Source organism: Emydura macquarii, unplaced genomic scaffold (assembly GCF_026122565.2).
Source record: "Emydura macquarii macquarii isolate MOO-44397 ecotype Brisbane River unplaced genomic scaffold, CSIRO-AGI_Emac_v2 contig_1045, whole genome shotgun sequence".
Taxonomy (NCBI): Eukaryota; Metazoa; Chordata; order Testudines; family Chelidae; genus Emydura; species Emydura macquarii.
The window spans coordinates 10016611-10031288 of record NW_027131182.1 but is presented as its reverse complement, the minus strand read 5'-3'; the positions used below and the strand labels follow the sequence as shown (position 1 = coordinate 10031288).

Genomic DNA, 14678 nt, shown 5'->3' with positions numbered 1-14678 from the left:
TCTCTGATGAGGCTGCTGACTAAGAATGCTGGTTGTTAATGAGAGTTCTTGTGATATGGATACCCCTTCAGAAAGAACTGGCCTCGGACGACCAACTCATTTCACATAGACCAATGGCATCCCATCATTTTAGCCAGAGGACTGAATATGTTATTTCAGGAAGTTCAAGGGGCCACAATCAATACTTGGAGTAGATTTCCTGCTTTGCTCTGCTCCCTTTGCACAAAATAGAAATTAAATAATTTAATCACATTGTGCTCCAGCCATTTCTCCCCACCTCCAATACACTCCCTGCACCAGAGATTGTGGAGAGGGGGGCACAGGAAACCTATTTTGGCTTTGTTCCTGCTAGAGATTCCCTCATGGGGAAACGCCAACAGGGGAACCGCAGGTAGTTGGGAGTGAAAACCACCTATAATTCCCCTTTTGTTCCTACACCTCCCTCCCTGACAGCCCTAGACGCAGGGATCACATTGCGAGTAAAGGGGGAGTTGCACTTGTGTCCCTTGAGGCTTGAAACTGTAGCCTTCAAAGGTGAAAGAAAAAAAAGTTTCTTCATAACAACGGCTATAGTTTACTGCCTCAAGGGCCACACACCACAGATCCAGACCACGGAACACATCATCACATTTCCTCATTATCCAAGTAGGCCATACCTGAAATACTGACCTGTGAGTCAGACGATACACAGCTACTAGCAATCATGAGCCACTACGTTTCCTACCACTGTTTCATAGATTCAAGAGCTTACGGCCAGAAGGGACCATTATAAAGCACATCTTCCAGAAAGGCATCCAGTCTTGATATGAAGCTATCAAGAGATGAAGAAACTACCACTTCCCTTGGTAGTTTGTTCCAATAATTAATCACTCTCACTGTAAAAATTTGTGCCTAACTTCCAATTTGAATTGGTCTTGCTTTTTTCAGCTACCAGCTCTTCAATATTATTATATATCTTTTTACTTTAGAACCCAGTTTTTTCTCTCTAATTTATACATCCCAGAATTACATTAGCTCTTTTTGCCACAGCATCACACTGGGAGCTTCTGATCAGTTTGTCTGTCTACTATGACTACTAAATCCTTTTCAGAGTTACTGCATTCCAGGACACATGCCCACTCCCTCATTCTGTAGGTATATCTGCATTCCTTCCATCTACATTTATGACTTTGTATTTGGCTACATTAAAACACATTTTGTTTAAATGGGCCCCGTTTACCAAATGATCCAGCTCATTCTGTATGACTGCACTGCCTCTGTCATTATTCACCACTCTGCCAATCTTTGTGTCATGCACAAATTTTATCAGCAGCGATTTTACATTTATTCCAGATCATTTATGAAAATGCTGAATAGCCCCCACTAGACAATGATGATTCCCTATTGACAACTATTTTTTGAGATCTGTTTAGCCAGTTCTTAATCCATTTAACATGTCCTTTGTTGATATTGTATTGTGCTCATTTTAATCATGTTTTTGTGCAGTAATGAGTCAAATGCCTGACAAAGTCTAAATATATTACACCTACAATTATCTTTATCAAAGAAACTTGTACTCGCAAAAAATGAAATCATATTTGTTTGACAAGACCACAGTGATATGACAACCAAGTACAGCCCCATCATTCGGTCTATAACATCCCAAATTCCATTACATCAATTGGTTTTAAAAGCTATGCAAAACTTGTACAACAAAAAGGCACAATATCGTATTATTACAATGGGTATTTTTAATAATTATATAATCTAAATAGAATTCACTGTCTGCATAAAATGTTAGTATCCAATGCTCTAAGAGAAACCTAGATAAAACGGTAGGGTTTTAAGAAATTAGACAACAGATTTGCATAATTATGAAATAAATGAATATTCAAAAGATGTTACTGTAATAATTATCACATTACAGAAGAAGAGTAATTATATGTCAAACAGCTAAATAAATCTAGATGTTTGACTAATGTGTGATTTCAGTACACATCTTACTCTACTCAATTATGGATTGCATTAAATCTATTGCATTTTTATTAGTGTAAAAAGAAGAAATGTAGAATTAAGAATATGAAAGGACCTCTGCAACAGTATAAAATGACAACATAAATTGCACAGTTCATGCACCTTGGAGCATATTAGAATCCCTTAGTAAAGTGAAATAGTTTTAGCTTCATTTAAACTCAATAGGTTGCCAATTTCGCTTTCTTTGATCATTTCTGTTGTAAACACACCCCCCAACAGCCTTTCTGGTCAATTTGTGTTAACTACTATATGGATATGACGTAGTTAGAATAATACTGTAGCACGGTTCACACTTACTCCCCAATACATATATGTACAGAACATGTAAACTTTTTATATAAACACATCGAAGCACAAATAACTTACTTGTAATGGCACAAAGCTAATCGGATATTTTGACACCAAGACTACACATGAATAACCCAAGAGCTCTTGAACCCTCTTAAGCAGATGTGTCTTTGTACAATGTACTTTCCAATAACCATACTGCTCCTAATACCTTTTGTGACCCCTGTAGTCCCCCAACATTTAATACAGCTGCCAAATTTACAGATATCCATATCTGAGATTCAAGAAAATCTGACAGGACATTAAAAATACTGAAGGCCTCTTACCATAAGTCCCTGCCTTCAAATGTTGTAACACCATTAAGAAAAATCTATAATTTACTATCAGAATTAATCAACAGCTATTAATAAATGCACTACCAGTGAAGCTAATGTCTCTAAACTTCAACTGATATCTATAAATAAGGGCAAAACTGAACATTACAGAAATAAGATGACAGTTTGAAAATTCTTACTGATTGGTGACCTACAAAGGCATTTCCTCACTTCAGGATCTCTATAAATGTGTGTCAGGGGAGATGTCACTCTACTGAGTAAGCTGGGCTTTTGAGGTGACTGCCTGAACTTCGATTTCAGCACAGCTACTGTAAACTATCTAACCTGGCAGGCCAGAGAACAACCCTAAGGCTGGCTGCAATGCTTCCTTCTGTAAATTTCCCCAAGGCTCTTCCAACTTTAGTACGTGTCAGATTCTGCCTTCCAGTATGAGCATACCTCACTCTTGTGAATGAGAGTTGCATGGGAAATGTCATACGCATGCAAATGATAAAGGGGAATGGTGAGTAGAGATCTAAGTTGTATGGTTACCATGGAAATATATATTAACGTATTACATAAATCTGACCCTGTCAAGTGAGGCTCAATGAGAGTGAAAGCCAGTCTGCCTTTATAAATATTGAATTGTGAGAGAAGGGTGGATTAAAACAAAACAAAACAAAAACAAAAATTCCTCTTTTTGACCAGATGGAAAACTTAAGCTAATATCCTGAAGCAGCAAAAGTAATCATAACCAGTTCTGGTCAGTTAAACTTGTTTTACAGAGATAACATGTTGATAAATGGCTCAACAAGATCACCCTCTAGTTTGTTAATATAGCTGGTCTAATTTCTATAACCTGCAGTCCATGGAATTCTGTTAAGGTTCAGGGGCCTGACTTAGGTGATCCCAAGGCAGGACCAGGTTCTGTATTTGTAATAAGCACTTCATTATGTGCCCAATCCTGCTGAATACTCTTAACATCCACTAAAGCCGATAAGAGTTGAGGGGATTCAGCAACATACAGAAGACACTTAGAACTTTGTAGAACCTGTCTCTATGGGTTTGATCCAGCATCTGCTGTGGTCACTGGAAAGACATCCAATGACTTCAGAGGATTCTGTATCAGGCCCCATGTGTTTAAGGAATCACCTGATTTCAAACTGGCACTATTAGATATAGAAAACTGTCCTTTTTTCCCTTGAAACTAATGATCCCATGTCCCTGTAGTAATGAACACCTACTTTTAAAAAGAGTACAATTTCATCTTGAAGTGAAGGACTCAACCTTTAATTCTCAACTAACTAGAGTGGTTTATGGAACAAACAACAAAAAACAACAACCCACAGACCCAGACCATATTCCCAAACTATTTATCACAGTTAACATCAAATTTACATCTAATGTGTTGTTTTAAAGAACAACGTACAAACATATTTCATAAAAATCTTTAGGTCTTTTGTTTTAAGATTCTTTCAGCATACTGCCTGGGACATCCATTGTGAATTAATAATACTACTTGTTTGAACAAATCACCATTCTCACTCAATCTTGCATGTTCCATCCATTTATTGAACTGCTCTGGATACTTACATTAAACTTGGTCGGTGCCACTGTGTTGTCCTGTTGTTATGGTTGACATAGTAAGTACGGCCCAGATTGTCCACTTTTTCTTCCCATCCAGGAGGCAGTGGAGGAGGTGGTAACTCCTCTTGATGATGAGATGCAGAGTCATTGGAGTCAACCACCTCCCATGCATGCTGAGGAATAAAACACGAATGATAAAATTTGAGTTAAACAAAAGAAATTAAATTCCTGTGGAGTTGGGGGTAATGTTTTCTTATATTTAAAAATTTCTGAAGTGATGGATTAAGAATTAAAATTAAAAATTAAATTCAAATTGAATTAAACAGAACTAGTCCCACTGTTATACAGCATGCCTCATATCTTGGCAAAGAAAAGAAAGTCATATAAGCTTTTCCGATAGTAGGGTTTATTTAAACTACCTCAATAAAACTGCAGTATCACAGAGAACTTTGTATAATGCTAACAGTTACTAGGTTACAGTAAATTCACTTCTCAACAGAAATTAGCTCAGTTTATTGTCCAAGTAGAGGAGAAGATGGGAAGTTAAAATTTATTTAAAATATAATTTGTATGCTTTGTCCTTTTCACAATTGCCTAGTAAATTTCTTTTCCTAGGACTCCATCCTACATTCAGATCTCCTAGTACACAGCCCTGCACCTGTGTCCCCAGCTGTCAACTTGGGTTCTTTCTAGATCATGCTTCATCATCAGTAAAAGATTTTGCACACCAAATTCTACCCCCCAGTTGAAGCTAAAAACCTCCCCTTTTCTCCTGGTCTTCAACTTTTGCCCCCACTTGCACATGTGCAAAGCTAAGCTTGAACTCAAGCACTTGGCTTAAGAGCACTCCACTCCCATTGACTTCCACTGGAGTTCATGATGCTCACCTTCTTATGGGTCATGTTCACACAGCCTTGTAAGATCAGGACCTTGTGTGAGCCAGGAGGGGCTCCAGCTCCCGAAGTAAAGAGTTATAAAAACATATTTTGGCTAGTCAGATGGGGCTAGGTCCACAAAATGACTCAGGTTCCTAACTGCCACTAAGTCCAACATTTTGCTGTCACAGAGATCCTCAAAATCCGCATTCAGCTGCCCTTTCTCTGCAGGTGCCTAAACTCCTTAAGTGTCTGAGCTTCCAGCATTAAGGTCTCCCAGATGCCTAAGTTTCTGCCAGTGAGCATACATGCAGCTGCCTCAGTCTAGGTGCCCAAGTGCCCATCTCATGCCTAAGCCACAGCAGGATTGTCACAGTAGGCATTCCTCGGCCTATCTTGCCTGTAGGGCCTGATCTGGTGGGCTTCCTCTGAGCATGCCTCACAAAACGGCCATTGGAGCAGGAGAGAGAAATGGCTTGGGAGGGGAAAAGAGATTCGAACGTGGGTTTTCCCACTTCTCCTTTGACTGCCCTGAGCACTGAACTAAGGGATATCCTGATATGGGGCTCTCTCGGTCTCTCCTGTTGAAGCTGTTCCACTACGTGTGAATAATTAAATGTGCACTGGGCCAGAAAGAGTGAGAATGACTCTAAAGTTCAGTGGTTAGGGCACTCACCTGAGAGGAGGGGAACCCAATTTTAAATCCCTTCTCCTCACTATGCAGAGGGGGGAATTTAACCGAGGCTACACACATCCCAGATGAGTGCTCTAGCCACCGGGACAAAAGATACAAGGTGGACCCCACTCAACACATTTATTGCAAAAAATGGCTTAGGCATCTCACTCCAGAAGAGGGTTCAAGGCTGTGAATCCCAAGCAGAGATAAGTCCCCTTGAAGACCAGGGCTGAGGACATTCCTCTCTCCTTGGAATTTCCAAGTGGCTATCTAAAATGGCTCCCTGCTCAGCATGTTGGCTTGTGTGAATCCCAAACCCTTCTCATGCACTGTATAGAGAGCCTAGGTTCCTAAGTCAGGGCTGTGGATTTCACTGGGTGGCAAGGCACCTAAAAATTAGATGTTGCAACACTGAACAGTGCAATGCTAAGTCCCTTTGTGGAGCTAGTCCAGAATAACTCTGAATAGAAAACATGCACAGAGAGCGGAGACTTTGAGTAAGATGGTACCATTTTTTAATACATTGAAAAGTGACTAAGGGATCCATCTCTCAAACTTGTTTTATAAATAAAATATACTTAGCCTTGTAAGTAATTTATTAACCACGCAGTTACCACTGCCATTAGTAACATATTATTTGAGGTTTGTCTGCAAATCCTAGTTTAGGTAAACAGTTACTGTATTTAATTATTTTCCCTAACGTAAAAACATATTTTAGGTTTTAAAGCGATTGTTTACTGCAGCCTCACTACACTAATTGTAAATTCAGAAATAAATATTTAATTCTTGCAATTTAAAAAACAAAAAAACAAAAAAAATTTTTTTGTTAAAGTGGTGCTGTGTTAATTTCTAGGAAATCCAGATTTGCTTTAGAGCTTTCTCCCCCTTTAGAGAGAGAGAGAGACAGAGACACACACACTCTTTAGGATGAGATACTGCCAAAAATTTTATTTTTTAGTCTAAGGCAACAGAGTATTATCATCACAATATGGACATATAAACTGCAGATTCATGGTAAAATAAAGCAACGGTAAACTGCAGAAGCAGGAAAGCATTCAAGAGGGGATGAAATAAAAATCATAATAGAATTAACTGAATTAATTAAATTTTCAGAATCACTTGCAAGAGCTGGCATGTTTGCAAAGTTATAGATCATAAGTACCTACATCAGAAGTAATGGGGAGATTAACCTGTTACCAAAACTTAAACATTATCATCACTAGATGTCTGTCTTGCTAGGCTGGGCAGATGCCTAGGAGCGTGGAGATCTGACTGGAACACCATAATGCAGACAAAGCCACACTCTTGATCATAACACCGATAATTTCAGGGAAAAAAATTGACTGTGAAATCCGTAACAAACATCACATCCACCATAATCTCTCCACTGCTGAAAGGACAGCCATATAGTCCCTGAAATCTAGCCACCTGGCAGTGATCAAACCAGCAGACAAAAGGGGCACCATTTTAGTCCTCAACCATGATGACTACATTAACAAGGCAAACTGACAACTCTCCGACACCGCCTACTATAAAGAACTCAAAGATCCCAGTCCACAATTTACCCAGGAATTTAAGGATATCATCAAATCTTCCTTACATAACTCCAAGACAAACTCTAAAAACTCATCCCCCACGAACCCACCCCAGAGACCTTCCACATGCTTCCCAAGATACACGAAAAAGGGAACCCAAGCTCATGACTTGTCCTCCTGTGAGGAGCCAGACCCGCTCCCTGGTGACCAACACAAGCTGGAGCCTGACCCCTCTCCTGCGAAGTGGTGCTGGGGGGAGCAGGAGTAGTATCTGGTCTCCTGAGACCTCCGGTGCTCCGATGACTGATGCCTCGGTGATGAGGAGCACGAGCCCGGCAACCGGTGATAACATTCTCTAGACCAGTGCAGAGTCAGAGAAGCCCTCCAGTGGGAGGAAGATTGGGAACATTGCTGCGCTGAAGGTGAGTGCCTCAGTGCCGGGGACTGACGCAGGTGCCACTCCTCCCTAGGGGAACGTCATGATGCCAGCAACCGGGTTCTGCACCATGAACGCATGGGCAAACTTGATGGCGCCGGGGAAAGCGATCGGTACTGACTCCCTGACAGTGAACATCTGCCGGACCTTGATCTAGAATGGTGCCACCCCCCCAGTCCTGAGGTCTTGGGGTTGTCGACTGAGACTGGTGCCGAGTCGAAGCCACTGAGGCCTCCACTATCGTCTCTCCCTCCCTGACAATGTGCCCGGACACGGTGCCAGGGCTCTGGAGAGGAGTGCGGCCATTGGGGGGGTACCATCAGGGGTTTCCCTTTCGACACCGGAGCTTTTCCTTTCCCTTGCTCCATCTGGGACATAGGTGTCAGGGGCAAGGGTAGTGCCATTAGGTCCCTGTCTGCTTAAAATGCCTCTAGCGTCGACTGCACCACGATCCGTGGAGGCCCTCTTCCACTCTCTGCAGTCGGAGGAGGCTCCCTTGGCGGACTTAGGGCCCCAGGTGATGAGCCTTGCTTCTGCAGAGTTTGCTCAGCCTGTTGGACCTGCAATGGTTTGGTGCTCGAACCCGCAACCCTGGATTTCTTGGGTGCGGTGGAGCAGTCCCTCTCTGAACGTCGCTTCTTCTGCTTCTTTCTTCAAAGGTGAAGCAGAAGATCGGTGCCGTGGAGGTTCTGGTGCAGGTGCTCTGCACCGACGCAGTGCTCTGCCCCGAGAGAGAGCGAGATGGCTCCGAGGCAGGTCCTAAAGCGGCCTCAATCAGTAAGGCCTTCAGACGAATATCTCTCTCCTTCTGCATCCTTGGTCTGAACGCCTTACAGATGCGGCACGTCCTTCCCATGTGGCTCCACCAGGTACTTCAGACAACAGTCGTGGGGATCGCTAAGTGGGAAGGGCTTGACGCAAGACTTACAGGACGTGAAGCCCAGGGATCAGGGCATGCTTGCTGCCGGGCAGAGGTTCCTAAGGGGACTAAACCTTAACTACTAAACTATTAACAACTATTTACTACAATACACTAACTACTTCTATTTAACAACTAATTTAGGGACACTTGACTAAGAGGCTAAAACGCTAAGAGGCACTTGCAGAAGCAAGCAATGAATGCAGTTCCAGTAACCAACAGAGGCGGAAAGAAAGAACTGAGGGGGCGGAGGGCCGGTAGCACCTAATATACTGTGGCATGTGCATGGGACTCCAGGGGGCGCCGAAGCTGGCCCTATGGGTACTGCTGAGGGGGAAAAAATCCCGGTAACTGTGCACAAGAGCGCACATGCACCTACAATGGAATCGACACAAGCAAGCACTCGAAGAACAAATAAATACGGTACTTAATGAAAATACAAGTCAGGAGTTTTTTTGGTTGTTGTTTGGGGCAGCTAGTGTATCTTGTCAGGGCCCTACAGGAAGAAAAACTGTCAGGTTAAAAAAAGATACAAATCTAATAAGCGGAGACACGCTTCATTTGTCTAATCAAGATAAAATCTTATAATTAAGTAGGCTCTTTAGAGGAAGGAGTCATGAATGCATTATTTTTCTGATGACAGCAAACTGTACAATAATGGCCTTGGCTTGAAATGACTCACAACAAAGACAGATGAGGCTAAATAAAGCAGTACACAACAGTAATTTCCTCTAGTCGATTTCTTCAAAAATCATCATTTGGCCTTCCTCCAGGTACTACAGGATGGCACTGCCTTGAGATCATATATTCAGATTTACACCTGGTCTTTAACGAGCCCAAAAGCTTCAACATGGTTATAATATGGGACTGGGGGGAAAGAGTAAGGAAAATAGGTGAAATCTCTTACCTCAGATTCCTCCCTTTGTTCACTACTTTCTTCCTCTTGTCCTCCATTCTTTGGCATATAGGCCATTTTCAGTCTCAAGAAACCCTTTACCCGAGATTTGTGGCTAAAGAACAAGACAGTATTAACTAATTAATCTTGTAACAGCCTTTTTAAAATAAAGTATAATTTCTTTATTAAGTTAAACAGAATTTTCTTTGGATACAAAACGTCTCACCTTCTTGGTCTGAGAAGGAAATCCTTAAACGTGTATGGCCGTTCCATGCTTGGGTCTTCTGTCTAAAGTCATAAAAAATAAAATTAAAGTGCTGACCCTCAAGAACACACAAATACACACTACGTTCATTATAGGGTTTTCTAGAAAAACTTGAAAAATAATGTTTGAATAAATTAAAGTCAAAGGAAGCACTCCTCTACCGATAAGAGTTGATGTGTATAAGTGTTGCATAATAGGCCCACTAGATGTCACTATGAACACCAACAGTAAGTTGGACCACAATCATTTCTGTACTCTACTGCAATATTTACAAATCAGTGAAGGGAGAAAGAAAAAAAGCACAAACTAAAACAACTCATTATAGCTTGCTCCAGCCACCTAACAGTAATGTTTGAAAATTACAGTGCATTGTACTCTGATTTCAGCCAGAAGAAGCTGCGTGATTATACGAGTAACATTTCTTACTCCCTTGAAGAAGGTTAATGAAATACTATTCAGCTATAAAATTAGCTTTCATTTCAAGATTTCACAGCACATCACAAACACAGTTAACTCTTCCAACACCTCCATGATGCAGGTAAATAACATTATCAGACACAGAGGTTACATTTTCTGATGTGCCATGTTACTAACTCTCAATTTTATGATGAGTTCCATGATATTTGGTGTTTTTCTTAAAAGTACAGCTCTTGGGGGTCTTTTAATTACATGAGAATTGCATCTTTCGTTTAACCCCCGCCCTCAACCCCAGATTCTGGCCTTTATGGTCGTGGAAACGTTTGGAAACATGAACCTTAAGACTCAAAAACCAGCAGTTACATGAGAACCAAAAATTCATTGTTTTTTAAAAACTCATGAATTTTTGGAACCTGATTCAAGATTTTTGTACACTTGGGGTTGGCAATATTAGAATTGTGCACAAACTGTGTGCTCACATGGAGCTACTTCAAATTGGATTTTCAGGAGATGCTGGGCACCCAAAATTCCATCTGAAGACAATAAAGGCTCCAAGGGATCAGCATCTCTGAAAATCAGAAGGGTTTCTCAAACTGGGCACTCCACATTAGTGGACACTTCTGAAAATTTTAGCTCAACTAATTTGTCCAAGGTTGCTATATAAATGTAAGGCTGGAAAGCAGTCCCAGGAGCACGGATTCCCATTCTCAACTCGAACAGGTAGACAACTAGCCATCCTCCTTTCCAAATTTCTGGAAATTCAAGATAGCGTGTGTTGTATTTGCAAAAAAAGTGAAAAGTCACTGATCAATACTCAAAGATTAAAAAACAATTCCTAACACATTCCTTCAGGGTTTATAATTAAAATGCCATGAAGTTTTTTTTCAGCTGAAAATTCCTCCTTTCCGCTTCCACTGTATTCCTGTAAGAAGAGCACTTCCTTCTTTCAAAGAAGACAGTGTTAGTAAGTGAACAGGATCATAAAATATGTATAAGGGTGAGTTTTATCACTCCTCATTGCTATGATGTTTTACCTCTGTGAGCACTGAACAGAATGTAAATAAATCCTGAACTCTGCTTTATTAGCCGTATGTTATAGATGGAAAAGCTGAAGTCCAGAGACTTGCCAAAGAAGTCAATGAACAGACAGGATGAAAACTAAATCAATAATCAAATATACTATGATGCTTCTCAGTAATAAACGAAAGAATTAATGAGAAAAAATGTCAAGCATCATTTAATCTGTCAAAAATTACTTTTTGATTCCATTAGCATTATTACTGTCACCTTATTATGAGGCATGTGGATAACTCACACTTACACCATAGAATCATAAAAGATTAGGGTTGGAAGGGACCTCAGGAGGTCATCTTGTCCAATCCCCTGCTCAAAGCAGGGTCACAATCCCAACTAAAATCATTGCAGCCAGGAGTTTGTCAAGCCGCACCTTAAAAACCTCTAAGGATGGAAATCTCACCACCTCCCTAGGTAACCCATTCCACTGCTTCACCACCCTCTTGGTGAAAAAGCTTTTCCTAATATCCAACCTACACCTCCCACACTGCAACTTGAGACCATTGCTCCTTGTTCTGTCATCTACCATCACAGAAAACAGCCTAGCTCCATCCTCCCTGGAACCCCCTTTCAGGTTGTTAAAGGCTGCTATCAAATGCCTCCCCCCCATTCTTCTCTACTGCAGACTAGACAAGCTTAGTTCCCTCAGCTTCTCCTCATAAGTCACATGCTCCAGACCCCTAATCATTTTTGTTACCCTCCTCTGGACTCTCTCCAATTTGTTCATATCTTTTCTGTAGTGGGATGCCCAAAACTAGACACAATACTCCAAAAATGTGGCCTCACCAGTGTTGAGAAGAAGGGAATAATCATTTCTTTAGGCTGTTCTCGGTGGTGGCAGATGACAGAACAAGGAGCAACGGTCTCAAGTTGCGGGGGGGAGGTCTAGGTTGGACATTAGGAAAAAGTTTTTCACTAGGAGGGTGGTGAAGCACTGGAATGGGTTACCTACGGAGGTGGTGGAATCTCCATCTTTAGAGGTTTTTAAGCTGAGGCTTGACAAAGCCCTGGCTGGGATGATATAGCTGAGGTTAATCCTGCTTTGAGCAGGGGGTTGGACTAGATGACCTCCTGAGGTCCCTTCCAACTAATATTCTATGATTTCCCTTAATCTATGACGTTTGCTTTCTTGGCAATAAGGGCACCCCGTGGACTCATATCCAGCTTCTTGTCCACTGTAATCCCCAGATCCTTTTCTGCCGAATTGCTGCCTAGTCCATCAGTCCCCGGCCTGTAGCAGTGCATGGGATTCTTTGGTCCTCAATACAGGACTCTGCACTACTCCTTGTTGAATCTCAACAGATTTTGTTTTGGCCAAATCCTCCAATTTGTCTAGGTCGCTCTGTATCCTATCCCTATCCTCCAGCATATCTACCTCTCCCCTCAGCTTAATGTCACCTGCAAACTTGCTGAGGGTATAATGCAACCCATCCTCCAGATCATTAATGAAGATGTTGAACAAAACCGATCCCACCGGCATTCCGCTTGTTACCAGCTGCCAATTAGACATCGAGCTGTTGATCACTACCTGTTGAGCCCGATGATCTAGCCAGCTTTCTATCCATCTTATAGTCCATTCATCCAACCAATACTTCAACTTGCTGATAAGAATATTGTGGGAGACTGTATCAAAAGCTTTGCTAAAATCAAGATATATCACATCCACTGCTTTCCCCACATCCACAGAGCCAGTCATTTCATCAAAGAAGGCAATCAGGTTGGTCAGGCATGACTTTCCCTTGGTGAATCCATGTTGACTGTTCCTGATCACCTTTCTCTCTTCCAAGTGCCTCAAAATGGATTCCTTGAGGACTTACTCCATGATTTTTCCAGGGACTGAGGTGAGGCTTGCCAGTCTATAGTTCCCCGGATCCTCTTTCTTCCCTTTTTTAAAGATGGGCACTATATTTGCCTTTTTCCAATCATCCGGGACCTCCCCCAATTGCTGCGAGTTTTCAAAGATAATAGCCAATGGCTCTGAAATCACATCAGCCAACTCCCTCAACACCCTTGGATGCATTGCATCCAGCCCCATGGACTTGTGTATGTCCAGCCTTTTTAATAGTCCTGAACCTGTTCTTTCAGCACTGAGGGCTGCTCACCTCCTCCCCATTCTGTACTGCCCAGTGCAGTAGTCTGGGAGCTGACCATGTCTGTGAAGACAGATGCAAAAAAAGCATTGAGTACTTCAGCTTTTTCCACATCATCTGTCACTAGGTTGCCTCCCCCATTCTGTAAGGGGCCCACAGTTTCCCTGACTACTTCTTGTTACTAACATATCTGTAGTAACCCTTCCTGTTACCCTTCATGTTCCTTGCTAACTGTAACTCCAGCTGTGATTTGGCCTTCCTGATTTCACTCCTGGATACTCGAGCAGTATTTTAATATTCTTCCCTAGTTATCTGACCAAGCTTTCACTTCTTGTAAGCTTCCTTTTTGTGTTTAAGCTCACCGAGGACTTCTTTGTTAAACCAAGCTGGTCATCTGCCATGTTTGCTATTCTTTCTACACATCAGGATGGTTTGTTCCTGAATCCTCAATAAGGTTTCTTTAAAATACAACCAACTCTCTTGGACTCCTTTCCCCCTCATATTTGCCTTCCAGTGGATCCTGCCCAGCAGCTCCTAGAGGGAGTCAAAGTCTGCTTTTCTGAAGTCCAGGATCCATATCCTGCTGTTCTCCTTTCTTCCTTTTGTCAGGATCCGGAACTCGACCATTTCATGGTCCCTGTTTCCACCATAAGATTCCACCATTTGGAATCTTAGCCATGCACAGGAGAACGCTGTGTTGAGACATCTTATTGATTGTGGAGAGAGAAATGGGAGTAGCTAATGCCTCTTCAAACTAACTTATAACAATGCCATGCACATTGTGTGTCTCTAATTTCAGCTCCTGCTCTTTATTTTTTATTTTAATTTTGGGCAGCTAATGCTACTAAAAATGAATGTAAAAATATCATGTGATTGTCCAAACCATATGTTCTCTATAATATGTTATATGACATTACACTACACGTTATAGTAGTGGGGTTTGTCACATCTTTGCCATATATATCTAAAAAGGACAACCTTCACCACATATTATAGTACACATGCTGTTGGGTGTAAAAGCACTATCATTTTTCTTATCAGAATACATCTTCTTCCCAGCAACATTACAACTTACACTTACAAGCAGCCAATAACAGTGTTATGACTCGAGAAGACCTCACCTTTAAAAAATGATGAACTCGGAATGAATAGTATTCAACATCTCAACATGAAACAAATATTAAAAATAGATACCAGGCCCCATTCCTATAATACATAGCATAGGAATTAGTTCAGATTTGTCTAACTAGAAGGAATATCCCTTATATTACTATTATTTATATCATCGTGTAAG

The 14678-nt window shown here is 41.4% G+C and overlaps 1 protein-coding gene across 9 annotated transcripts in view; it reads right to left on the bottom strand.

Annotated features, from left to right (window-relative positions):
• Positions 1-14678, bottom strand: part of NEDD4L (NEDD4 like E3 ubiquitin protein ligase) — a 328902-nt gene that overhangs the window by 66657 nt on the left and 247567 nt on the right. For all 9 annotated transcript variants that reach the window (XM_067545456.1, XM_067545457.1, XM_067545460.1 and 6 more), the window contains 3 exons: positions 9765-9826; positions 9551-9653; positions 4209-4375 (listed from right to left, as the gene is read on the bottom strand). In XM_067545456.1, the coding sequence (XP_067401557.1) occupies positions 4209-4375; positions 9551-9653; positions 9765-9826 (332 nt within the window). The remainder of the gene's footprint in view (positions 1-4208; positions 4376-9550; positions 9654-9764; positions 9827-14678) is intronic.